Source organism: Tympanuchus pallidicinctus, unplaced genomic scaffold (assembly GCF_026119805.1).
Source record: "Tympanuchus pallidicinctus isolate F22 unplaced genomic scaffold, pur_lepc_1.0 scaffold13, whole genome shotgun sequence".
NCBI lineage: Eukaryota > Metazoa > Chordata > Aves > Galliformes > Phasianidae > Tympanuchus > Tympanuchus pallidicinctus.
Window position 1 is genome coordinate 14,752,422 of NW_026294648.1, and position 26,731 is coordinate 14,779,152.

Sequence of the window (26,731 nt, forward strand, 5' to 3'; positions counted from 1 at the left end):
CAGAATCATTAAGGTCGGAAAAATCCACTAAGATCATCTATAGTCCAACCATCCTCCTACCACCAGTATTGTCCAACTGAACTACACCCCTCAGTGCCACATTCACCCTTCCCTTAAAACACCCCCAGGGACGGTGATCCCACCACCTCCCTGGGCAGCCTGTGCCAGTGCCTGACCACTCTTTTGGAGAAGAAATCCTCCCTAGTATGCATCCTGAAATAATGCACAGTGAGAGGAACTGATGGTTTAACACTACTCAAATGCCTCAGTTATGCAGTAGCTTGACTGAAGTCAGGAACAGTTCCTTAAAATCGACTTAATCTACCTATCTGTATCGAAAAATCCAGTCAGAGGAATATTCCAATTGCTTGTCGTTGTTATTTAGCCCTGGCTTTTCTCTGCAGACATCTGAGTGCAGTACCTGCTGTCTTTTGATTGCATCCACCAGCAGTACCTCCAATAGCAGGGACCAGGTCAGCTTCAGAGAGGCAGGACAAAGGGATGGAATAACAAGTAACAGGTAAACAAAGGGAAGAAACAACTGAAATTATTGACAGGAAACCCTTCTGCAGAAACACAGCGTGGTGCAGGCTCTGGGCTGAGCAGTGGTTGCTCCTCATGTAGAGCACAGGCAGCGTGAAACAGGCAGGCAGCTTGGGATTGTTGTAGGCTGTGCTCAGTCACACGAGATCCCCGTTGGGCGTTCGGTACATTCAGTCTCCTTCCATCCGTTCAATTTGTTTTCCCAGCTGGCAGAGGGATTTATTTTAAGAGACTTCTCTCTTTTTTGTAAACGTGTGGCCTTATAAGCTAAAGTGGGTGATTAGTAACAATGCTGAGCATAGAAACTTTTGGTTTTAACTGTGAGAGGTGTTATGTTATCCCTACCTCAGGTAGAAAGGCAGTCTGTCTGTAGGAAATGTATGAAATACAGGTCGACCCTGTTGATCTTGCTGTGACCATCACTCAGCACCTCCCAGCTGAGCAAGGAGATGGAGAAAACACAGCTCATTCAGGCTCAAACCCAGAGCTGCACAGCCCATGCTGAGGCAGCCCACATTGGGGATGCGGGAGCAGCTCAGGATGCTCTCACAATTTTGGTGTTGATGTGAGCATGAGCTGGGGCTCTTCTGCAGGCAGATCCAGCCTAGTTGAGTCTGCACAGCTTCCCCTGCATTGTGGGACCTGGGATACCCATGGAGTGGTGCAGACCAGCACATGGGGACAGCCCAAACACTCGGGGAGAGCACTGCTGCTAATCCATGCTATGGACCATGCTGGTCACCATGGGTGGTTTGGAGGGGATGTAGGCCTCCCTGTGTGCCATGCTTTGGGGACCACCCCATCTCAGCCAGCTCTGTTCCACAGTGGTCACCCAAATACTCCAGCAGCAGCCCCACACCGTGACCCTGCTGCTGCCTCCCCATCACTTGTGCATCTCTTCAGCACAGAAACCACAACCACGACTGGGGTAATGTAACCACAGCCCAGCTGCCTGCACAGCAGCAGTGCCACGGGGTGACCCAGCCTTCTGACTGCGTGACACTGAAACAAGGAACAGGACCCAGCCACAGAGGCACCGACACCACCAGTGTGCACCAGTTTTCTGTTGGGGCTCTCTGAGCATAACAGTGCATGAGCACTCAGAGGAGGACTCTCCAGGCCAACTGGAAATGGGGTGGGCAAGAGATTCAATATTTCTTTCCACCCAGTTCATTTTTCTTCTGTCCACCAGAAAAAATAAAAAAATAAAAAAAATTGAAAGAAAGCCATCTCAGAGAAAATAACTCTGAGCTGGAGCAGAATGCTGTGAATTTGCATGTAATGAAAGAAGATAGCTCAGGTGGTTACCAGAAAACATCCCCTCCATCCCTTGGAGTGGTTACTGCAGCACTGAGAGCTCAGAGAGGCAGAAGATGAGCACAGCTCAGACGTCCTTTCTCCTCCCATCACCACAGTGACTGCTGCATTCAGAATGGGAACTGAAAATAAACGTGGGAAGCAGCAGATGGCCACTACTGAATGCATGATGCTGTTTGCCAAGTCCTGAGCAGAAGAGCACACGTACAGAACGGGATGGAGCTGCTGGCACCAAGCACAATGGCAGCACCATGGATGCAAGCGGAAAAGCAAGAACCACTCTGCTCTGCACAAACAGATCTAGAGGAAGAAATTATACATATGATAGGCTCTCCGTGGGCTGTCCAGGTGGTTCTCCTGCTTGCCAGACCTGCTGCACGGTGGCACAACGAGGACAAGGCATCACCACACCTTGTAGTGATGGAAACATTCCCACGTCACGGCAGATCCTCGCATCCTTGAATTTGAATAAATCCCCCCAGTGCTTCCAACTCAACTTGCTTGCTTCGCTGGGAACACTGACTTTCAGTCAATTCAAATAGTTCCAGCTGTGACACGCACAGGACTAAGCTGTTCCAAGAAAAATTTAAAAGCATTTAAGTATACTCTTTCATGCCTTTCCAGACCTTAGGGATAATTCATTTAAGCATTTTCTTTTGGGAGAAATGGCAGAGGGAGACAAAGGTTTGAAAGCAATAATTTCACTGGAATTACAGCACAAATCTGTGAGGAGATGGAGGGAATGCAGCACAGAAATCATTGCTGTGGCTCAGAGAGGAAGTCAGATTATTTAACCACGTAGCCTTAACATTCTGGAAATGGTCAGCACAGTAACAGTGAGAACTAAACAGAGAGGTACTCGAGCTACAAGAGAAGAAAAGCAACTTTATAGAAAAATCGAAACCAGGAGGGATTTTAGGACATCAGTAGGATGCTGGCCTACCTTTTATTCACTTAGTTAACATGGTTCCTCTTGCATGCATTTTCATGTATATGCTAGCTTTTGTATACACTAGAGTACACTTGTATTATACAGAGTGGGATTTTCTTACTCTACTTTTTTACAGCTGCTGAACTAAGATGAGTTCTATCAGCCCAGGTGCTGTAATGGGCTACAAATTGCTGTATGTAGGAAAACTAAAGATAATATTGAGCTTTTCTGGCCCATGGTTGTCTTGAAGTTTTTTTGCAATGGAAGCCCATGGTCTACAACTATTTTAAACACTACAGAGATATCAAATCAAGATAGGCAGCTGCAGCTAATTGCAGCCCTCTGTGATATAATTGTGCTTCTTATCAACAGTGATTAAAAAGTGCTAAAAGTCCTTTCAAAGAGGGTTAAGTGTGGAAAGCCATACAGCAGACAGCGATTCTTCACAACAAACACAGTCCATCAGTTTCGATGCCACAACTATTAGAAATATTTACTGAACACAGAGAGCAATTTTTAATTCCTAACACAGTAAATAGTATTCTTCCATCTGAGAGACAAAGCAGAGAACAGCTGCAGTTCATTTCTTCTTGATTCACAGTCACAAATAGGAACAGTTCATGGCAAGAACTTTGTTGGAATAAAGTAGAAATGTCCCGTGGCTAAAAGTACAAATCCTGTCTTCTGTCATGAATCTGAATACCTGAAAGACACAGCATTAACAGAACTGTCAACCAAAGCGCTGCATTCAGTCCCCTCGGATGTTGCACAAACAAAATTGCACCTTTGGGTCTTCTCTGATGCAAGAGGGCTCTTACGAGAATAACCAGAATGACCCATCCGAGCTCTCCCCAAAACATTGCACAGCCACGGAGCAGCACTGGGGTCACCTCCCAAGCCCAGGGCACAGCTCAGGAGACCAAGAAAAACGCACAAGCCTGAATGCTTTGGGAGTCATTTTGTACAATCATCAAGGTTGGAAAAGACCACTACGATCATCAAGTCCAACCATCAACCCATCATCACTGTGCCCACTAAGCCACGTCTCCCATTGCCACAAGCAACGCTGCCAGCAGCACAGTGGGTTTGTTGGTGAGAGGGGCACAAGAGATCAGGGGCAATGACAAATGAGTGCATTGGGAGGCAGTAGGCCCATGCTACAAAGACAAAAATGGGAGTAGATGGAGTTAGAAAATCACATCTCACTTTAACAAAGTGTTTTCCCTCTTTCTAGTTACAGGATGGCAGTGTGCATTACCAGAGAAAAAAAACAAGCTTTTGAAATGCGGTCCAGAAGCAAGTAAAAAAAGGATTCAATTCCTTGCGCCTAAGACAGGCATCTGTCCTCTATAGACAAGCACTAATTTGTTACAAACCTGCTAATTTCATTACTCACCTGCAGTGGCATGGCTTGCACTGGGGTTCTCTGAGCCTTGGTAAGAGCTGGCTTTCCTCTCTTAAAAAAGGAGAATACTGGAGATGAGCAGAGATTCAACATAGAGCTACAAGTAGGCAGCAGTTCCTAAAGAAACCTTGTGCTTTTGCAGCCCAGCCTATAGCACAGGTGCTGGGGAGCTCTGTGCTGTCTGGCACAGCAACATACACTTCCATAAATATAAATATCAGCTGTTCTTTAACATGACACAGCACAATGAGGAGTGTATTGAACAGAGCCAAGAAACAGGGACTCCGACAGCCAGACTGGATGCATACATCACAGGGGCTTGCCAAAGGCATGGCCAGTCCCTAATCTGCTTGGGTTTTTTGGGTTGCTCAATAAGCAGACGTACAGCATTACGCATGTGCTGGCTCCTCAGATGTTCAGAAAGGTGTGAAAGAAAATACTTCCACTGAAGATGGTTGGGGGACACTGAGCTGCTTCGTTATCTTTCCTTATGATTCTAACTCAATTCTGTCCTGAATTTTTGAACTGAAGTCCACTACAGTTAGCATCATCTCCTCACATCAGTTACATGCAACATATTCATGTTTCAGAGCAGCTGGCTTGGGCTGCCAAGCCTCCTTGGGCTTACATTGCCCCCTGGGGGGAAGAGGGCACCTTGCTCTGTTCTGAAATTGAATCCTTAAATTTCAACTTCCTTAAAGCAGTTCAGCTATCATTTCACTTCCTCAAACACAGCCTCAGCTAAACCTATCTAGGTATGCACAACGAACAGAAAACATGCAATCCAGATGGAGACTCTCCCCTTTCCATGCATGGGCAGCTAGACCTTAGGAATAAGTAAACTCCAGGTAGGACATGCTGTGTGCCTCCTGCAGACCCCCTCAGCAATTTCATAACCCTTTTTCTTGGAACCCAGCATCAAGCTACCACATGGGAAAGCCCAGCAGGGAAATGCATCAGGACCTCACAAGATACCCAGGCAATGGGCAGGAGTCTGGTCACTGACAGCTTCCCAAAGGCAGAGAGCACTGTCTTCACAACTCTTACATGAATTGCATTAGGGCTGGGGAATGTGCTGCAGAGAGAAGTCACAGTCTCTGACACACAGGGTAAGGACAGCAATTAGCTGTGGGGCAAGGTGAGGCTGGCCACCAGTCCTCTGCCCATCTCCTCTGCCATCCACCTACCTCCTATGGTACTGACCACAGCTGAGCAGGGAGAGAACCCCTTGGCCTTCCTGATAAGGACTGCAGCTTCACACCTTTGGTTCACAGCATCATCTGTGCTCTAAACAGTCAGCCTGGAGGCTCAGGGCTCTTACATGAGTGACCCTTTTTTAATCCTAAGTGGGAGCACTGGTGCCACCATCCTGATACCTATAGGCAATAGGTCTTGACAGCACATGGATGTTATTGAAATTCACTTCAAATGATTCCTTAAAGCAAGTTAAAATGTTTAAAAATAAATAAATAAAAAAAATAAGGGTGCAAGTGGCCAATGCATGGTGGTTGTTCTTAATCAGTCCTGCGTATTCCAGCTTTGGGTATCTGCTGAAAACCATTTCTATGAGCTGGGCTGAAGATGGCTCAGATTCTAGCACACTCAGGACAGACTCTACCTTTTTGTCTCCTTCCATGAGATGCCATCAAAGAATAAAGTGATAGTATTTCCTTACCTCCCCCAGGAACTGAACTTTGGCTTATATTTTGTAATCTAGCAGGTCCAGTCATACAAGTAGAACTTGAGTGTTGCTTCACAGCACATTCCTGCATGGACATCAGGCACCGTTCCTGTTGTAGAAGACCAAGAAGGGAACCGTATTTCCTGTCGGAGATGGATTCATCCACCACGTGCAGGTCAGGCACGGCATGATGATACACAGGGCTGGTGAGACTGGGAGTGCCAAGGGAAGGGAAGGGCCAGAGGTCTGCAGGTGGTGCTGGGTGAGTACGCAGAGCTGCTGGCTGGTACTGCCCTGCCATAGCAACAGCAGGGAAATTCAGAGCAGAGTTGGACATGCTGGTAGAGGAGGATGATGGATATGGTTTGGAGCAATGCGAGGAGAAATTCCACTGGTGAGGAGACATGCTATCTGCTCAAAGAGAGAAAGAAAACATCTGAAGTGCCATTTATTTTCATCTTCCTCCCCCACCCCAGAGGCAAATTCCAGTGCATTTTTAAGGGAACACTACAGTACTGCATATTCATTTGCACATAAACATATATTCACTTTAGTGTCGCTTATCTTAACATCAGTTCATACTAACAGCAGGTAAATCACCACCACCAGTACTTCCCCTCCACTCCTTGCAGGCATAAGCAGAGTTTTAACACTTGCAAGCTTAGACAAATAGCTCTTTGCAGAAATAACAAATTAAGTCATAATGCACTCAATGCACCTGACTGCGACGGAGGCTCTTGGCTGGAAAATGAGGACCTGGTCCTGCCAATGGACCCATGCAGAGTTTGGGAAGCAGCCCAGCAAACAGGGAGTTACTGCGGATGTCCCAGTGATATAAATCAGGGCTCTGCAAGCATGACTTTGCTGCTTTGTTTGCACATAGTTCCGAACTATTTGTAAACAAGGCTGCATAAGTATATGTGAGAAAACACAGCATGTTTCATCTTCTATTTCTTAGCAAAAGCTCAGCACCCAGCTCACCATGCTTCGGGACGACAACCTCGCTCTTGTGCTTTGTGCTCAGGTCTTGTGGGTTCCTGGCATTGCTCAGAGCTCTAGAGAAATGTTCATCCACCACACTGTTAATATCTCCTTGGAAATACGTAAAGACGACGCTCTGAGCTCCCCATTCTGTTTTCACAGGCTCTTTGCTCTTACACGGCTTTGGAGAAAGCTTCCTTGTTTCCTCCATTTTCAATAAGCAGCAGCCCCTGCCAAAAGAAACAGATCGGTACAGGAAGAACTCTTCGTCTTAAATGGCGCAGCCAGCGGTGAGCCTGTCTTCCTGAAATTAGTGGTGCCAGAGGAATTGTTGCCAATGAGATGAGATTCTTTATCCGGGTTTCTGCTCCTTCCAATCATCTTCTAGTCCTTATTCTCTCTCATCAGCTATTGATTCATGATGAAACCCCCGAGTTCCTCAGGCCTCTTCAGATTTTCACTATTTTTTACTCCTGCATCCTTTTCCCAGCTCCAGCCTGTACCCCATCTGATCACAACACACACAGGTTGGGTACCAGTTTGGAAGTGCATGGAGATCCTACTCCCAAAACCCACCCCCAGCCATCTGATTGGGATATCAGTCTTTCAGAACTTTGCCATTGACCAAATCTTCCCAAACAGAGCAAAGTTCAAACCAAAACCTTCCTCCTGGTTTATAGCTACCTTCCCAAGGCATATGAGGAGAGCAAGGAGCTAGCACATTCCAGACAAATAACTGGAAGAACTTTAAGCAAAAGGACACTACTTTTGTCCCAGCCTGGTTCTAGAAAGCAATACACAATTTAGGTTACAAAACTTTCTGGCTGTTTATCTGGAGGCCAAAGCTTGCCATGGAAAATTCCAACCCAAGTGGTGAAAGTTTGGCAAAGTCATCAGCTGCCACACAGCTTGAGAAAGGACCAAGAAAAATCAGATGATCTCAACAGCAAGCACCAAACCAGTTCCTCCTACACTGCTCCGTGATGCATCCTTCAACATACAATTTAAAAAGCATTAGCTCTGGCCCAGAGGACCATTTCTCCTGTTCCTCGCTCACGGCAAGACAGCCATTTTGTCTTCGTACCACTTTATTAACATGTTAACCAGCTTATGATGTTAATTGTAAGGTCCTTTAGCACCATTTATTGGTGTGTAGCAGCTTACACTTTTGTGAATTCTGACCGCAGTACAGTTACAACGCTAGAAAAATAGTAGTCTCTTGAAGCAAGAACATCAATTTATTTCTCATTGCCCTTAATCATAGAATCACCAAGGTTGGAAAAGATCTCCAAGTTTATCTAGTCCAACTGTCCAACTACCACCAGTAATTCCCTACTAAATCAACTAGATTTAACTAGAATGTTAAAACCTCTTGTGCTTTCCAACAAGTAGTCATAAGAAAGCTGGATATAACTCAGCTGAGCTAGTTACCTGAACTTCCCATTCTTGTCTTCCACAGCAGGAAGTCTGAAAAAAAAAAAAAAAAAGCAGAAATCCTTCCTTTCTGCCTGCCACAAAGTGCTGTCAAAATATAGGTGGGACGAAACAGACTCAGCCAACCCTATGTTGCTCTCAGAAGGGGTGGATTATGGCTAACAGTGCAAATAATTGCCAAAGTTATTTGCCCTTCAGTAGACAAGGTAAACAGGCTTAAGAGATGCAATTGTTGACTGCTCACCACAGGTGCCAACTTTGTTTTCCACATTTCCAAGTCCTTGCTTGTACTATTGATTTCCCATCGCTGTAGCTTTAGATAAGGAACTCCTTATTCTCTGTTTCATGCCACCTAAACCAGTCTTAAAAATAAAACCCAAAAGATTTCCAACTTCCCAAGCGTTGAGCAACAACCCAGCAAGCAGACATCATCCTTCACTAAGTGTCTTCCAAATAAAGGAGCACTTGAGAAAGGCAGCAAAGATACATTGAAATAATTAAATTCTCATACCTTAACTCACTGTGACGAGCTGTGGCACACAGGTGAGGTGTCCTGCAGGTGGGGTGGTCATGCTGTGCCCAGTGGTGTGCAGTCCTTCCCCCCGACAGCTACATGCACACCACGGTGACTGCAGGAGACGAGCGGCGTTCATGAACTCCCCGCACGCTTTCTAGCCTCTAGCAGTGACTGAACTAGGCGTTTCCTTCAGCCTATCTACTAAGAATGCATGAAATGCACTCCAACAAGTCAACCGGGTTAGGAGGTTTCAGGAATGAGGAAAATAGGATTGTAAATAGGCTGTGTTTTTTTTTTTTTCCCCAATGACAATGTGTACACAGTCAAGAAGACAGTGCCTGGGCTTCGGAGGAGTTCAGAATAAAGTGATGAACAAGTTACGGCCAAGAGCCAACCTGCTGCCTTGGCCAGGGTCAGAAAGGACTTCCCTGTTACACATATGGCATTAAGTGTGTAACTGGGAATATCAGCAAGGAGGAAGAGATCAGCCATCAGCATGCTGGATAAACTGGGTGACCAATTCTTTTTTTTTTTTTCCTCCTGGATCTGCAGAAGTGAAAACATTGTTATTCTGTGAGAATAGATAAGAATAGATAACAGATAACGTGAGAAACAAGTGGGTTTGTGTTTTTTTTTTTCTTTAGTAAGTTTATTAAAATTACCAAATTGCAGTCACTCCAGAAATGCTGTATTAAAGACAAATATACTAGTTCCTGCTAGAAAAAGGCATTGACAAACTAATCATCCAAGAGGTAACAAAACTTTCTGCCTTTTATTCAGAGCCTTAAGAGATCATTCACTCAGGCAGGAGGAAGGCAGGACAGCACCCTAGGATTCCATCTGCATCAATACGTATGAACCTGTTTCCCTGCCACGTCCCAGAACAGCTATCAGCCTGTAGGATTTTCCAAGGCTGTGCTTAGTCTTGTGGCCAACACAGCCTTGACGACAGACAAGTTTTAACAGCGAGACAGACTGGACTTCCAACGTCTCAGCAGGTCCAGCACCCCAATCACTCCTGAATCCCTCTTTCTAGATTCCATTTCACAGCATAGCAGATTTCTCCTGCTAAAGCTTTTCAAGACGTCAGTCATGAATTTCCTATGAGGGTTGCATAAAGGGCTCGCACCACTGTCAGACTGCGTCAGTTCAAAGCCACTCAGTGAGCAACCTGAAGCACACTAGGTAGAAATGGGATTGCCATTGCTGTTCCTTTCTAGCGTTGGGATCAAGACATTTCCAATGCTTTTTGGTTTTAGCATTCAAAATGTCAAGTTTCTAATAAAATAATTCTCAACTGTGAGAATAAAAAGTGTAATTCTTGTTGTCCTGCCCCCACGCCTTCTCAGCTATGACCAATGGTTTCCATAGTTCTCCTGATCCTTCTGCCTTCATGCAAGACTCAGAATCATAGAATTGCTCAGGTTGGAAAAGACCTTAAAGGTCATCAAGTCCAACCTCAAGCTGACCATACAACCCTAACAGCCCTCTGCTAAATCCTGTCCCTGATTTGCACATGCACTGAGCAAAGCCCGCAGAGATGGAACAAAAAACCGATCCCAGCTAAATACTAACAGTTGTAGCACCATGAACTGCAATCACTGCCCAGCAAATGCTACAGGACTTTTTTACTGAGGGGAAAACAAAAAAAGAGACAAAGACATTCTCTAAGAACTCATAGAAAAGACTTTTTTGTTCATGAGTTTGTTTATTAAAAAGGTAGTATAAAACACAACCCCTTTAAGAAACAAAAGTGAAGACAAATCAAGGGATTACCAGACGCTGCCACAGGCCTAGAAGTTATTCCAACATAATGGCTTGAAGTGTTTATTTTCTGAAAGGTAACTGAAAACCATCAATTGAACTTGTCAAATAAAACAACCTCGAAGGAAAATTCCAAGTCAGCTTACCGAAAAGTTTAATCTAACAGTTTACTTCAAAATTACAGAAGGAGCAAAAAAAAAACCAAAACACCCCAAAAAAACAATTTGCTGCAAAAGATTTTATACTTCCATCAGTATTTTACAGAACGTTGTGACAGTAAGACTGCAAGCCCTGTATAATGAGCACTGAAAAACACACAAGCCAAATCAATACAAGTACACAACTTACATCATTGTACTGCTGTAGGGTTTCTCAAATTCAGACAAAAGTAGTTTCAGAATCTGATCAAAACCTAGGTATGTTTTGCAGGTTGTTTTGTTGTTATTATTAAAGTTTGCTTAAATGACACAGAATTCAGGGTATTGATGCTGATTTTTACTGGGAAGTTTAAGGCAAATCTGGGTTTCTAAGAAGTATCCGATACTTCTGAGTTTTCTTAAGCTAAATAGTTGAAGTTGTGAACAGATTAACCGTAACAATGTCTAGGACACGTGTTAGCTAAAATGCACTGCATTTACCATACCAATGATTTTAAGTGAATTGCAATCCTTATACAAAGCGCGAGTTGTACCAGGGACTGAAATTCAATTAAAAGAATAAAAAAAAGTCAGCAGGAGAAACAGATAAACATTTTGATGCAAAATGAAACTCACTCTTTCCAGCTGTATGTGAACATTCGAGAACCTGCTGCTACTTACATGCCTGCTCTGCTTGGGCTCCTTGCTCCCAGGCACCTCGGCCACGCTCCTTGGAGCGCCTCATCTCTGACAAATGCTGATAACTCTGTACAGTTACCTTGACAGCAAGCCATTAAATAGCATTTGATTGTAAAGCAAACTACCGACATACCTCAAAGCTAAGCCATCGATTTGCTGTTCCATGGTTAAGGAAGTGATCACCTATGCCCAACTGCAAAGGAGTAACAATTTATTAGTATTCTTTCCCTGCTGGTAGCTGTAAGTGGCTTCACATCGCATTTCTCACACTGTGTGAATTAGCACAAAAATCTTTCTTTAGTTCAAAGCAGCAATGACTACCAATAAAGCGTGTCAGCCTGCTGCCAGGCAGTTTTCATACAATACAGAGGGAAGAAAACTTTTCTTAAGATGAACCTCTCCATAAAAGGCCATGAAGGAAGAAACACAGTACACACAAATGGAAACGAGGGAACATTAGAAATTGAGCAAAAATTGTTGCTTCTAATGAGCAAGACTGATTACCAAATCAACCCTGCGTTCCCAGGAAAGACTCATTTTAGTGGTCATCAAAGCATTTTTCATTAAAGAACAAAAGCAGCGAGGATTGCATTGGGCACTTCAAACCCTCATCAACCCACTGATGATGCTCAGAAAAAAAAATAAATCAAGATTTTAAAAGCAACTCCGTTTGTTCTGCTTCTGATTTGCTAAAATACGCTGTTAAAAATTACTGTTCTACACAATCATTTTCATAATTGTACTTGGAAAATAAAAGTTTGAACTGATGTGAGAAAACTTTGGGTTCACTCATTTATAAAAACCTGCATCATTTAGGAAAGTACCAAAACCAACCAATCTTAATGCTAAAAAGAAAGTCACAGCTGCATCAGCCCCTCTGTGAACTATCAAATGCCTCCGTAACTCAACCAACAATTTAGAAAAATATATTTTTACTTTTTACTGGGGAATAACAGAAAAAGGCAAAGAAAAATGCCAGTTTGAGTGTAATGTCACTTCAGAACGTATTTTCATGGAAAAACAGCTTTTATTTTCTTAATAATCCTACTTTATAGGAAAGCCAGTATAGCATTCAGTCTCAGTCTTTGTCAGTGCTCTACTTCAGTGTGAAGTCTAGAGAAAAGCAGGAAGCAAACAACATCATATTGGACTTCTCAAACAAGCCAATCCATTTTGTATTCCGATTGGAGAGAGGAAGGTTACTGCACAAGTAATGTGTCTTTATTTCCCAAGATCTTTTCTCAAACACTAACACTACCCTTATTTTTTACATTTGATAAGATAAGGCTTCATAGAACTGTACAATATTTATACATTTGACGAGTTTCCCTACATCATCTGCAATTCCACTGTAGAACAGGCGATTAAACTGCCTAGAGTGTTGTATGAACAGGCTCTTAAAAAAGCAAACAAAACACAACAGCCTAACAAATCTAACACTAGAGAAGCTTAGAAGCTGGAAGATAAAAGGAGCACTGAAAGCAATACTACATTTAATTACACTCTTCTTGTGTAAAGCTTGTGACAAAGCATTGAGCCCTCAGAGGTCTGCAGCGCTACCAACCAAAGTCCCACACAGAACCAACACGACCCAGAGATGCAATGGCAATATGCCACCAGTGGGCAGCTGCACACCAAGCAGTATTTCAGATTCCCTCAACTGTCCAAACTTTTTTTGTTTAAACCCATCGTTCACACCTTGGTGAATATGAGAAAGAGGCCTTATTTAGATGGCAAGTTACTGCCATTACAGCTTTACAACGTATCTCATTAAAATTGGAAATCTGTCATGCCAGCTTGTAATGAGCTTCTGGATTTTTAAACCTGGAACTCAAATCATCATACTTGTTCAAATAACAGGTATTTTGTCACAAAAGGATATAACAGAATCACAATGACCAGTGTTAAACGTCAGATGGCTTGGCTGCTGTAACTACCCACACATACTGGTTACATATAGAATCCTCAGGGTACCATAAAGACTTCTGGAAAAGGTAGAGATGGCAATCTCAGAGCACAAAGCTTGAAAATACCAACTTTCAGACTATTCTGAATACTTCTGGATGGAAATAGGCCTAAAATTAACATCTATGGTTTCTCGCAATCCAATATGAATTAAAAAATACACTTTTTAAAGAGCTTCCTTACAAACGTGCACCAGCAGCCACCCCTATGAACAACGTGCTATGAATTTAGCACCAATATTTTAAGCATTTAGTGCCTGAATCTGTATGCTCGTATTCTTAGGAATCAAAATAATGGGATTCCAAATGAAAAATGACTGTGATCAAAATGGCTCCCTCAGGGTTATTTTTCAAGCCTCCTGCTTATTAAGGTATCTAAAGATAGAAGGCCTAAAGCTTTGTTTTTGGAAATATTTCTAACAGAGCTAGCACTACATCTGCTTTTTTTCCCCATGGAAAATAGTATTATTCTCTGAAAGCATGTTCAAGTAGTCTAACACTACACAACCAATCGTAGTTCAAGTTGCCAAAAGCCTTTAGGTTTTATGAAATAGAGGAGAACTCCCCACCACCCTCTGAAGGGCAGCTGAAGGCTAAATGCTGAAGAGAAGTCATTCTAACAGAGTTAAAAGAAAACCTCTTCTCTAAACAAAACAAAAATTAAAGCCAAATCAACAAACAAAAGCCTATCTACTGCATACAGACCACAGGAGTTTAAAGTCAGTTCTACTTCATTATAATCTAGAATGTGTGTGCTCATGCATTTGCAGTCTCCTTAATTCCAGCCCCTAAAGAAAATCAAAGCATCAAAGATATAAACAAGGGAAAAATAATTTACTGAATACTGTGATTTAACTATCTTCACTCAGTTTGCTCATCACTGAAATAGAAATTTTGTTTGTTCTCCACTTCAAGTTCGCAGATCAACAACAGTCCATTATTTGCTTCTTAATGTACAGCAACATATCTGATGCATTCACCCTGTAGTTATCACAGCATCCATTCCATAGAATGATGAGAAGTATTCAGGACAAGAATAATTTTAAGGATAAGATACCAAGTTCCAAGGAAAAATAATGACAAAATCCACAAAACTTGCAATAGCTTTGCATTTTTCAAGTTACATATTGTTACATAAACTTAAGGGTTGGAACATATTTCACACATAATGAAACATCGATGAGCATGAATAGAACAAAAGAAGCCTGATGAGTTTGCTGTTATTCTTGGCAACTTGAGTTACTTTACCTGAACAGCCAATTAATACAGACTTTTAGAACCTCATTAAATACTGCTTTTAATGAAAACTTCAAAGCACACAGTTGATGACATTTCTAATAATGCATATATTCACATGAACGTTGTCTGCAGTAACTCTGAAAGAAAGGGATAAACTCAAACATCACCCTAAAAACCATGCTTTCACAAAGCAATGGAAACGTTATGTATCTGCTTCAGCATCACTGCCCGCAAGGCTGCTGTCTGTGGATGGAGCACCATCTTCATTAATGCCCTCACCATTATTCTCCTTCTTATGGCCTTCATCATTTACATCCTCCTTGGCTGTATCATTAACTTTGGAAGGTTGGCTGCTCTCAGGGATTTTAACGCTACTCGTTGTGGAATCTGAATCAGATGTGGTTTGCTGCTCCTTTGCATCAGGATCCTCTAAAAACGACCCCCAGACCTTCAGCCTTTCTTCCCTTTCTCTTGCAGTCTCCTCCACCTATCAAAGACATGTTTAAGCCTGTCACTCTGAAGTTGTACATGTAAAGTGAATACGTTAATACAGAGAAAGTTATGTGCACTTTATACCACAGTAACACCACAAGACTTCTGTAGGACCTGTAAACTAATCATCTGTACATCCAGTGAATAATCCTCTATGTTTGCATCTCTAATCCACATTTTTTAAGAACAAACAAGTCCTTTCCTTTTTTGTTTTCTTTTTTTCCCAAGTTGAATATTTAAGGATGTAGCAGTTTTTGTGCAAAAGCAAGATGGTACAAGAGAGGGGCATGAGGAAGGGGACGGGGAGGGGGACAAAAAGCATTTGCTCACATTAACAGATACAGAATAAGAATTTCAGGAAGTAGAACTGTGAAAGACTACCTGATAATCTGTTACACCATCCCACGTTTCAGCACTGAGCTGACGGCCACCAAACCACCTCCCATTTAGAGTTAGTTTGCACAGATCAGCTTCTGTTGCTTCCTTAAACGACACAGAAGCGACGCCGTCAGGGTGCCTCTGTAAAGAGAAAAGCTTTGTTTAACAGTACTCTAAATACAGTGTATCTATTCTATCATCTTTCAGCTTGCCTTACAAAAAAACTCAGGATATTGCTCCATCCTGAACATATATCATCTTGTTTTTTAAAACAAGTTGCAAGATTTGCACATTTTGTTCTACTGCTTAAGACTCTATTTTTTTTTTTTCTTACACAGAGCAGAATTTTTGAAGATAGCAAACAAATGTTTCAGCTAGTTTAGCTATAAAGGAATTTATTTATAAACTTTCTAACTTGTGGCATGTATCCAAGTTATCAGGAAAAGCTAGACTGTCAACTTTAATCAGCGCGGAGAGAAGTGATTACAAATTCATTTCTGAAAAAGCTAATACTGAAAGATGAGGTCAACTTTTCAGGAAATAAATCCATGAAAACATGACAGTGCTTCACTCACACTGAAATAATCCTATGTACTTCATACATTTACACATTACATCAATTCTGCCAACGCAGCCATCTAGAAATACTTACATCAAATATGAGAACCTTCTTTACTTGACCAAACTTTTCACATTCTGTCCGCAGATCTTCCCTGATCTCATTTAGCACTAAGGGATCCTCCTGCAATGATTAATTTAACACGGATTAATTTATGCAACTTTTGCATAACCACCAACAGAATTAATCTATCAATCTATTACATGTTCATAAATCAAACGCTACACTTTATTTTCAAAGCCACTGTAAGTTCACAGCCTTCATTTGAGTACAATTACTCAAAGTAAGCTTATTGATAAGGTTATTTTGTACTGGCTTCTTTACCCTTCACATAATTACTCTTCTTTTCATCCCAGAAAGAAATACTGGCAGGATACACTCTGTGAAAAAGACTGCTTTGCAAAACTTATTCTTACCAATACCTCTGCATTTGGCTTTTCGGAAACAGCTCCCTGAATTTTAAGCAAACGCTTGTAACAAGCAGAATCCCACCCAAGTGTAAGTTTCATTTGTTTCCCATTTACTTTGAAAAACTATGGCATGAAGTTCAGCATTAGCTACAATAGCATAATCTACAGGAGCAAATTGCATCTTTGTACCTCAAAGTCCTTTGGGTGAAACATATTCCTGATAATAACGATGCGTTCGTGTCGCATTCGAGCTGCACCATCTTTCTTCTCAGGCCTCCAATCCAGCTGTCTAATGAAATGAAGCAACAGTAAGAAGATATTGTTGCGGCTCTCTTCAGTTTCTACAAGTATTTGTTGAAAAAAAATCATTAATTTGGCATTTCTTACAATACATCCAGAAAAACATTTTGACAAAGTAAAATTTTTCTTAAGGAAACGCAGTTAAGAATCCAATGCTACCATTTCTCCTACAAAGCAGTTAAGGGCTTAAGGTACTTAAACACCCACAGAGATGTAAGCTACTTTAAGAAAAAGATTCAAAGCACTTTTCTAAACAGAAAATAAACCCCATAATATTTAATTCCTCCTTCATATCAACTCAGATTCAGAAACCATCCATCACCAATAAAAACATTGATATCTTTTCTAACAGAAGACTTATTTTGTAAAAAAAGGAAATCCACTTTTCCCCTTGGTAAAATTTTGGTGCTCATATTTATACAAACATGCAAGAATTCCTTGGGTCTCACAGAGAGATTGCTATAAGATGTATTTTGTTCCACAGCATATAGAGACTGTGGCCCTGAATTGCACTGCTAGGTTTGTGTATCTTTTCTATGACTTTGCTTTCTGATAAAAATAGGCTTTTCTTCAAGAATTTATATTTTGTACCCTACTACCAAAGGAAAAAAGAAAAATTTATTTGCAATTCTAAATCTCAGAATTTTATATTTAAGGGGAAAAAAAATCTTCAAATTGCTCCTTTTATCTGCTACGCGAGCTGAGGAAAACTTGGATTTCCAAAGCAAGTTGCTCTGAAAGTAAATGATGTTCTTCAACCCAAAAGGAATATCGTCTGAAGTCAGTTTGTGTAAGACAGAATCAAAACAGCTGGATGACTAAAGAACCCAAATTGTTTTTTCATCCAAATTGCTGTCAAATGCTGTTTTCATAGTTCTCCCCTCTCAACACTGGAGACAACTTAAAACAAGAGCTGCCAATGTAGCTGAGGCACAAACATTTCAAACAGCTTTTATTCTTAACTGGTCAGACGTCAAGGAGACTTTGCTCACTTTAACTGTGACAACATACACTGGCATTACTAATCAAAACGTTTAGTGGAATGCTGCTTACATTAAAATAAGAGTCCTATGCATTCAAAACCTTTTTCTTCTTTTTAATTCTCACCTTCTTTCAAAATGCAGAAAAACAATTAAAAGATAAACCCAACGCATCCATGTACAATTAAAAAAATGCAAAACGGCACCAACCATAAAGCTGTGGGAATCTACAGAGATATGTTAACACTTGCTGCTAGGAAAGCCAGCATCACTCACCGTCTGCAGTGAGTAAAACACCATACCAACAGTACATGTATGTAGAATTGTTACCTTATGAAGTAAGCTTAGGACCACAGAACTCACCCACTCTCACACTCTGGGAAAAAAAGAAGTCTTAACTCCCCTGAGATGTAATGTTTTCTTGTATAACTGAAAGAAACTTGGTTTCCTATGTATTATTTTAATTTGTTAATCATGAAGCTTATAAAGTCAACAATTAACACAGAAACTCCTTCCCTTCAAATGTATGTCATTTACACTGTTTCACTGTCAGGTGAACTTCTGTGCAACTCTTAGCATTTAATCTGAACAAAGCAACACTTTAATAGCGCTATGAATTCAAGCAGTAATTTACAGAAAGAAAAAAATAATACAAACTTCTGCTGTTGAGACAACTTCTTCTTGTAGTCTTTACATTTCTTCTTCTTCTTGCTTGCATCATACTCCCCCTTGAGTTGAAATTTTGCAACTTCAACATGCAATTTATAGCCTCTAATTTCGGCCTCATCCAGAAGCCTCAAAGCAAGTTGAACTGATTCTCTCTATGTGAAAACAGAAACAGAGCACAAGCTTAAAAAATCACACTGCAAAGGCAATTAATCCAGAGAGATATAATTAACAATGTTGTGCTAAGAATCAATTCCCTGATATTGAAAGCCATAATGCCAGACCTCTTCTTTAGTCTTAACTAAAAAAAGCCACCACGGAAATACACAGAACTGTGTATTTTAAATCAAAGTAGATCAAGTACTTCCTCACCACTGTCATAGCAGATCAATGCTCTGAAAAGCAACTGCTTATATTTCAATTAAGTGTCATTAAAACTACTTCCAACACTCCTGCAAACTGATGAAAGAAAGGAAAAAAAAAAACCAGGTGCTTGGCTTTCTGTATATATTGTAGCACTTCTCCAAGAACAGCTGCCATTTAGGCTGTTCAGCCATTTGAAACGTTTTCCTAGAAGTTAATCACAGTAGACACTGTATTCAAACTTGTGCACTAAGCAGCTCTAACTACTCAATCATAGAACTAGCCTGCAGATCACAAGGCAGCTGCTCAGTACTGCCTGGTGCTTCTTGCAGAGTTAAAGCAGACTGTAGTGGCATACACTAACTTTCCAAATGATCCACAGCTAAAAAACATGAAGGAAATACGACTGCAACCCAAACTTTTATAGATGAAGATAGGGAACAAGAGCAGTTCTGAAATCAAGGTCTGAACTTAAAACAGTTCTCAGTTAAGGGCTGTAAATACACAGCTACACCACAGTCCTTTTCATCTCCTAGTTTTCGTTCCCAGCCACATGGACACAAGTTTTTCTAGTGGAACATGAAGAGGTTCCCTGTTTCACACCATAACCACTGACAACTGAGACAGCAATACTTCTGAGTATGTTCAGGTATTAATGGACATTTTCATTAGGGAGCTGGATAAGGGGAAAACAAATGGGGTGCACGGACAGCGATTCCAGAACTACCCACATATCAGCTTAAAACAGCCACGTATGTTCTAACTTGTTTACTTCAGATATTTCAAGAATCTTTTGAAATCAATTTGAAACTGTGGCCACAAGTACTTTCAGCAGGAAGGAATAGAGCATTTCAGTGCACCACTGACCTTTAGATAGCAGCAGAGGCCGTCTCCTTTGAGATTTCCTTCCTTATCTTTGTAAAGTTTGATTTTGTGCTCCTCTGTCTGAGGATCTCGCATAATGATCCCACCTTTCGACATGACTTGAACAAATTCATCTTTTGTAATGTCTGGTGGTAAACCTGTCAGGTACATTAAAATAGAAGGATTGAGTACATCTCACTCAACTTTTTACTTTTTATTTTTAAATCTCACGAGTGAAGAAAAAACAGTGTTTCTTTAAAGGAAAGATAGGAAACTTGGCAAAACTTTACATACAAAATAATAAATCAATGCCTTTGGAATCAATATTTTTGCTATTACCTTACAAGCATTATTCCACTGACATTTTTATTTCTAAATAAATTGGGTATATCTGGGGGGTTGGACTCAATGATCTCTGGAGGTCCCTTCCAACCCCAACGATTCTGTGATACAGTGACATCTATGTGCTCCCTAATCTCTAGTATGTTCTTTATCCTATTCCTTGTGACTTTGGAGTTGTTTTTCTTACTAAAAACAATTTAAAAAAAAAAAGAATGAAAGAAAGAATGACAGTTTAGGGACTTGGCTGCTACATCTCACAGAATATCACATTTAAAAGATAAATGCACTTAGATTACTTTCCAAAAAATGCAACTGAAAAGGTCACAAAGGTATTATGAAGTCAGAAACAAGGTTAAACAATTACAAACGGCAGACTGAGCATAATATTAGAGTCAGTGAGACAAACACAGTTTTCCTTATAAGATTTATTTGCTTTGATCTAAATGTGGTAATACTTACCAGTCACATAAACATTTGTGTTTCTGTCTTCTTCAACATGAAACCATCCTAAAAAAAACAAAAAGAGGAAAACAACAGTTTGAATTCAGTCACACCAATGTATTAAACATGGAATCACATAATATGTTTCTGATGTTCACGTTCCCTCAGATTTGTAAGAGAGAAGGAGAAGCCCCAAACATACTTGAATTTTCTTTAGAGAGATAGCTATCAAGTACCATACTTGCTTGAAATCACTTGCAAAAACTTCAGAATGACAGATACATTTGCTTTTCATGGTAATACCGAACAACTGACAGTTTCCACTTAGTCCTATGCAGGTTGAAGCCTACAGAGACAGAAACTCTTCATCACTTACCCGGCTCAAGTTTCCGTTTTTCTGTTTTTTGTTTTGGTTCTGTTTGTTTTGGTCCCTTCTCATTTGCTGACGGTTGTGTTTCTGATGTCTTAGAACTCAGTGGTAGCTTGTTTTCAGTTGCTGTGCCAGAAGCAGATGAACTATCCGTTTCGTCTGCATTGAAGCCATAGTTAGCGTGATACGTAGCCAGGAAATCTTCTGTTATCTGAAATTAAATGAGAAAATTAAAACCCCAAATTCTAAGAATTACAAATTAACGTTTGGAAGTATTTTAGTGTTAACATTTTGGAAATTATCTTATTAGTTGTGGTCATTTTTCAACCCATCACAGCAGAAAATAATGAGTCATCTTTGTAAAAAGCCACATGGACAGCAAGAACTGTGAATTCAGGTATTTCCTCAACCACATTTACCCATTAATGCACAGCACAAAGTTTTTAAACAAACATTTCGCAAGTTCTGCCTTTTTCAAGCAAAGCTTTCTGCTTCCAGCTTAAACTGGAATTGCTTCAAGGACAGAAAGCAAGCGCTCCTTACCACGCGGAAGAGATAAAGTGACACTGACAGTAAGCCAACAGCTTACCCAAAGATGATGGATGACCAACATTTGTAGGCATCTGTTTTTTCACAGAAACATTTACAGAGATGAAATATATTTGTGGTGACAGGCCATCAATATTGCACTTGAACAGAGCTGTATACTGACACACTGCTTATCAGGCTGTATATTCTACTTCACGTTCTGCTAATAGATGAATAATTAGCTTACTTTTTTCTAGAAAAAGATTCTAATTGTGTAAGATCAGCTAATGTCTATCTTTTAAAGACAGGGAACAAATGAACTACAAACGATACCAGTGCTTTCAGCCAAGTAAATTTTAGAACTAGTCACTAGCAAAAACATGCAAAGAGATCAGCACAGAACCACGGAATGGCTTGAGTTAGAAGTGACCTCAAAGATGATCTAGCTCCAACTCTCCTGCCATGCGCAGGGTTGCCAACCACTAAATCAGGCACTAGATCAGGTTGCCCTGGGCCCCAACCAACCAGGCCTTGAACACACCCAAGGAGGGGGCATCTGCAACTTCTCTAAGCAGCCTGTGCTAGCACCTCACCCTCCTCCCAGATCCCAGTGAAAAATCTCCTCTTTTTCAGTTAAAAACCATTCCCCCTCGTCCTGTCACTATCTGCACATGCAGAAAGTTGATTTTTATCCCGCTGAAAAGTTCCCTTCATGTACTGGCAGGCTGCTAACAGGTCTCCCCAGAGACTCCTGCAGGCTGAACAAGCCCGGCTCCCTCAACCTGTCTTCATAGTAGAGGTCCTCCAGCCCTATGATCGTCCTCGTGTCTCCACATCTCTCCTGAGCTGGGGGTCCCAAACCTGGACACAGTACTTCTGATGGGGTCTCACGAGCACAGAGCAGAGGAGGACAATCAATCAGCTCCCTCACCCTGCTGCCACCCCTATTCTGATGTAGCCCAGGTTGCTGGTGGCCTTCTGGGCTGCAAGCACACACTGCTGCTTCCCGTTAAGTTTTTCATCTGCAGGAAACCCTTGGCAGAGCTGCTCTCAAGGAATTCTCCTCACAGTCCATACATATACCTGGAATAGCCCCAATACACTCAGAGATGATATATCACAGCTGATTTCATGAGCACCACTGCACAGTAAGGTACTTTCTGAAGGTACACACTGAAATGTTGTTTCCTGAGTCTTAACCTTTGACCTGTACTGCACTTGCTTCATCTGTATTCAAATGGAACAAAACTCCACTCCAACAAGCTACTGTAACGGTGACACAATGGACAGCAGCAAGGGTCAGCAATGATGACGCACTCTCATACCTTCCACAGTGATTTGAAGCTCAACGTTTCAAGCCTTTATTTTTAACAAAAATACACTGAGTTGACAATAATAGGCTTGCCATGAATAATGCAAAATGCCACAGAGCTCCACATTACTTAGAAGTGTAGCATGACAGCTTCTGCACTGGCAGCACACCTCTGCTAGGTGTGAGCCAGCAGCTGCTCTTACAGCATGGCATAACATTGTGTCAGTAACAAGGAGTACAATGATCTCTAGAGGACAAAAAAAGGTGTTCAAATAAGGGTTGCTTGTGTCAAATGCAACCTGAGCATTCTTAGTTTCACACTTGGTGAAATCCAGAGAATTAAAAAGCTGTTATGTTATTTGGTGAACAGCATTGTTCATTTTCATCAGAGAAGTTAGTGATAAAACCTCCAGCAACAAGCCACTTCTATCCAGCAATACCATTTCCAACTTTGGGGGACCCACATTCTTAGCTAGATTTATTCTTAGCATATGACCTACTATGCACCAGACTGTCATGTTTTAGCAGTCAATATCAAAGATCTTTCTTCCATTACATGTGATCACACTACTGCTTACACCATTACAACTATTTCACTTTTAAATATCTTCTTGCAAGCATAAACAAATTAAGTACAACATCTAAACATGTTCAAGAAGTGTTCAGATGTTGTACTAAGGGACGTGGTTCAGTGGGGAGATGGTGGTGGTGGGTGGATGGCTGGACTGGATGACATCGGAGCTCTTTTCCAGTCCTGGTGATTCTATGATTCTATACAGGTTTGGGGCTTCAGCCCAGTTCTGGGGGCAAATAGCAGGAATAAGAGATCAGTTCTACATCTATGCCCACTGTTGTACAGTTCAGGGCACTTAAGCTTATAAGAAAAGAAACACAATACTGCAGGACATGCTACCATATAATTAACTACTAATTACACTGAAGTGGAAAGGAATTAATTATCCAAATGAAGAACAGATACTTTAGGCTTACAGAAAATATCCCACATCTGTTTTTTCATAGGAAGCATGGACAGCTGATGAATTCAATAAAAGGCTTTGTGCTGAGCCTGTGAAGATCCATCAAAGGGTGGTACCTATTGATATAGTGCCACTGAAAGAAAAAATCATTACATAATAGAAGCAACTGCATCTTTCCAATTTTTTTCTGAGGAACTCTTTCAGCTAATATTGACTCCAGGCACTGCTTTGAAACACGTAGTAGTGAAGTTCCCAAAGTGGAGAAGCACTCACCATACCAGCCTACAGATCTTTAACCAAACAAAGTAACCTGAGACATGATAACATCTAGCTCACTGACCTACCTATAACACAGAGCTGCACTAGGATTATTTATTAACTTCTACTGTGAACCATATTTATTAATGAATTTTTCTGTTCTTACATCATTTCTCCTGAAATTTGAGAGAAACTTGAGAGAAGGAACTCGTAAGCTCAGATATGCCTCACATTAGAAACCAGTATAGCCCTTAATTCAGGTTAGCAGAAGCTCAAGTTAAATATTCACAGCCATCAGCTGGATCAAGCTTCTCAAAACACAATCAACCCCCCAATCTATAACATGAGATAAGAAAGGCATTTTAGGAAAGATTAACACTCCTGAGAGAAAAAGACAGATAAAATACGTGAGAAAGATGGAAAGAAACAGGAGCGAGGGGAAGAGAACCCTTTCAGAATGCACTGTGCTGACTGAATGCATCCCTCCCCAGGGAGCCAGGGATACCCACTTGTTTGCTGCTCCACTTTGGCAGCCCAGATTTTTTCACATGGTTTTAGCCCTCTGCAAGCCATGTGCAGCACAGACACACTGCTAGGTTTATACACACACAAGCATCATAATTGATTTCATTCTCACTCAGATTCACAAACTCATGGCCACAAACACAAACTGGCACAGCAGGTTTACAAAATACACATTATAAAGCAGTTCCACACTTGTAAGTGAAGTAGTTACCTCTCGCTGTTACAGAGGAACAACAGCATTCTACCTGCAGATCAGCAGACTGGCTGACCACATTAAACTGATATAATCTCTAAATTCATCAAATATTCTGAATATTCGAAAAAATATTAAAAAAAAAAAAAAAAAAAAAAAAGGAAACTGTGATGTTTCTGCTCTGTACAAAATCTCTGTGGTCAAATATGCTTAATTTTCAAGTGCAAGATCTCAGGAAAGGGAAGATATTTTTACATTTGCATAGTTTTCAGATAACAATAAAAGAGAAATCGAATGCATTTCGTTATTTTTCATCTGAGCCTTTATAACGGCCATTCCACTGCTCCACTTCGACCAGCAAGATAAGGATTGCCGCAGATACCACGACAAGAATTGAAATCAGAAGCATCAAAGGCCGCTCCATTCAGAGCCGCCGCCCCGCACGGCCACGGCGGGGGGACGCACCTTGGGGAACCAGGCCTTCTTCTCCCGGTCCCACTCGTAGGCGGCCCCGTCGGCAGGGTCCACGTAGGTGAAGGGGTCGGCCTCGCCCTCGCCACCGCGCTCGGCCTCGTACTGCTGCTGGAGCTGCAGCTGGCGGTAGAACTCCTCGTTGCCGTCCTCGCCGCTCATCCTGGCCCGATCGGCGGGCCTCGGCGCTGAGAGAGAAGGCAGAACGGCCGCTCCGGGCCTACGTACCCGGGCCTACTCGCCCGCGCTGCCGACTGAGGCGCTGCTCGCCCCGCCCCTCAGAGCGGCGGGGCCGGGAGCGCGCGGGGACCGCGTGCACGCGCGGGCGACAGAGGCGGGCACGCACCGCTCGCTCAGCCCCGCGCCGCCGGTGACCGACCCCGGGCCTTGCAACGCGCAGGAGCGGAAGTAACCCCCAGCCCGCGCGAGGAACTCCTTCCTTCATCTCAGCCAATGAGACGCGGGATGGCAGGTCACGAGTTGATCCGCGGAGCTAATGGGGAGGCAGCGTGGTGCTACCCTTGTCGGAGCGGCGGGCGCGCGCAGAAGAGGCGGGGTTTGGTTGTGGGCGCGGGGGGAGTGCAGCAGTGATGGCGTCTCAGGCGGGGCTTGGGCGGGACGGTGTCGTTCCCTAGAGCCGCTGTGGGGAGCAGCGGTGCCTGAGCAGACCTGGCGTGGGAGCTGCGGCCGTTTTATTCACGGGATGAAATAAAGTCTGCCGTGGGTGAAGCGCCGTGGCACCCCGTGCCTTGGTGCTCTTCCCCGCGCAGCTGCGCACCGCGGCCGACTTGAATCGATTCTCATAACGGGGCTTCCCTTGGTGCCATCTACAGGTTTTCACTGCAGTCTGGATACATCTACACCAATAGCAAATTTACTTGCTAAGGGGTATGTTTAGAGGTGTTTATTTGGAGGGTGAAGAAGCCTGCTGCTTACGCTTCATTAAGCAGAGCTTAACCTGGAGCTGTGAAGTGCAGGCGCTGGGGCAGTGCAGGTGGGTTTGGTGGCAGTGCCACTGCTCTGTGGAAGCTGCAGGGCAGGCTGCCGGGTGACACAGTGGCAAAGCAGTCTTTTTACTCAGAAAAACGACGCTTTGTGCAGAAATGTTCTGGAAATGAGTATTCCATGGATAAATATATCCGTGCTGTCAGACAGACTGGAATGATAATAAAATCAAAGATGCAATTCTGAGTGTCTGAATCTCAGTAGGGAGTGACCGACGTAGCTAACTGGCTGGTCAACAGACAGCCAGATAAAATTGCTTTGGATATAAATAGAGACTTTTAGTAACCTTTGGCTGTTACACAAAGAACACCCAGCCTAGTTAATGGCTTCTTTCATGCTTCAAGAATTTTCTCTTGGCAGGGCTATTCCGATAATCATCCGAAAGTTGTTGTATTATTGCTTACGATCTGACAGCTCAAGAGACATTTCTATCGGCTCTGAAATAACTCATTTTTAGTGGGGTACTTGTTGGCAGCTGTGCTTACTTGAAAAATGAAATTGATCTAAACGTAGGTCAGATTACTGTCCTTTGTATGTTCCTGACACCAGTAAGATCAGAGCAGCCTGTATTGATGTTTGGGGGAAAAAATAATCAGTGAGTCAGCTGCTGAGGTTTGATGCCCAC

The 26,731-nt window shown here is 42.1% G+C and overlaps 2 protein-coding genes across 2 annotated transcripts; both read right to left on the reverse strand.

Annotated features, from left to right (window-relative positions):
• Positions 1–2,726: 2,726 nt before the first annotated feature.
• Positions 2,727–9,208, reverse strand: VGLL1 (vestigial like family member 1). Its single transcript, XM_052673037.1, has 5 exons — positions 8,804–9,208; positions 6,859–7,088; positions 5,872–6,288; positions 4,188–4,247; positions 2,727–3,494 (listed from the first exon to the last, which is right to left on the reverse strand). Exons 2-5 carry the CDS (start codon positions 7,067–7,069, stop codon positions 3,454–3,456), a joined length of 729 nt encoding a protein of 242 aa, XP_052528997.1. The 5' UTR covers positions 7,070–7,088; positions 8,804–9,208; the 3' UTR covers positions 2,727–3,453.
• Positions 9,209–10,497: 1,289 nt separating this feature from the next.
• HTATSF1 (HIV-1 Tat specific factor 1) lies at positions 10,498–25,460 on the reverse strand. The gene is made up of 9 exons (XM_052673187.1): positions 25,096–25,460; positions 20,844–21,048; positions 20,486–20,533; positions 19,688–19,842; positions 18,449–18,612; positions 16,701–16,800; positions 16,135–16,224; positions 15,486–15,623; positions 10,498–15,099 (listed from the first exon to the last, which is right to left on the reverse strand). Exons 1-9 carry the CDS (start codon positions 25,261–25,263, stop codon positions 14,815–14,817), a joined length of 1,353 nt encoding a protein of 450 aa, XP_052529147.1. The 5' UTR covers positions 25,264–25,460; the 3' UTR covers positions 10,498–14,814.
• Positions 25,461–26,731: the final 1,271 nt, after the last annotated feature.

Excerpts from the sequence above, each read along its gene's own strand:
- VGLL1 (XM_052673037.1), bottom strand. The coding sequence starts at position 7,069 with ATGGAGGAAACAAGGAAGCTTTCTCCAAAGCCGTGTAAGAGCAAAGAG. Across the intron at positions 4,248-5,871 it reads AAGTTCAGTTCCTGGGGGAG|AGAGGAAAGCCAGCTCTTAC; the intron begins GTAAGGAAATAC and ends TCCTTTTTTAAG. Across the intron at positions 3,495-4,187 it reads TGCAAGCCATGCCACTGCAG|GTATTCAGATTCATGACAGA; the intron begins GTGAGTAATGAA and ends TGTGTCTTTCAG.
- HTATSF1 (XM_052673187.1), bottom strand. The coding sequence starts at position 25,263 with ATGAGCGGCGAGGACGGCAACGAGGAGTTCTACCGCCAGCTGCAGCTC. Across the intron at positions 18,613-19,687 it reads GCCTCTGCTGCTATCTAAAG|AGAGAATCAGTTCAACTTGC; the intron begins GTCAGTGGTGCA and ends GTTTTCACATAG. Across the intron at positions 16,801-18,448 it reads AAGTTGTCTCAACAGCAGAA|ACAGCTGGATTGGAGGCCTG; the intron begins GTTTGTATTATT and ends TCATTTCATTAG.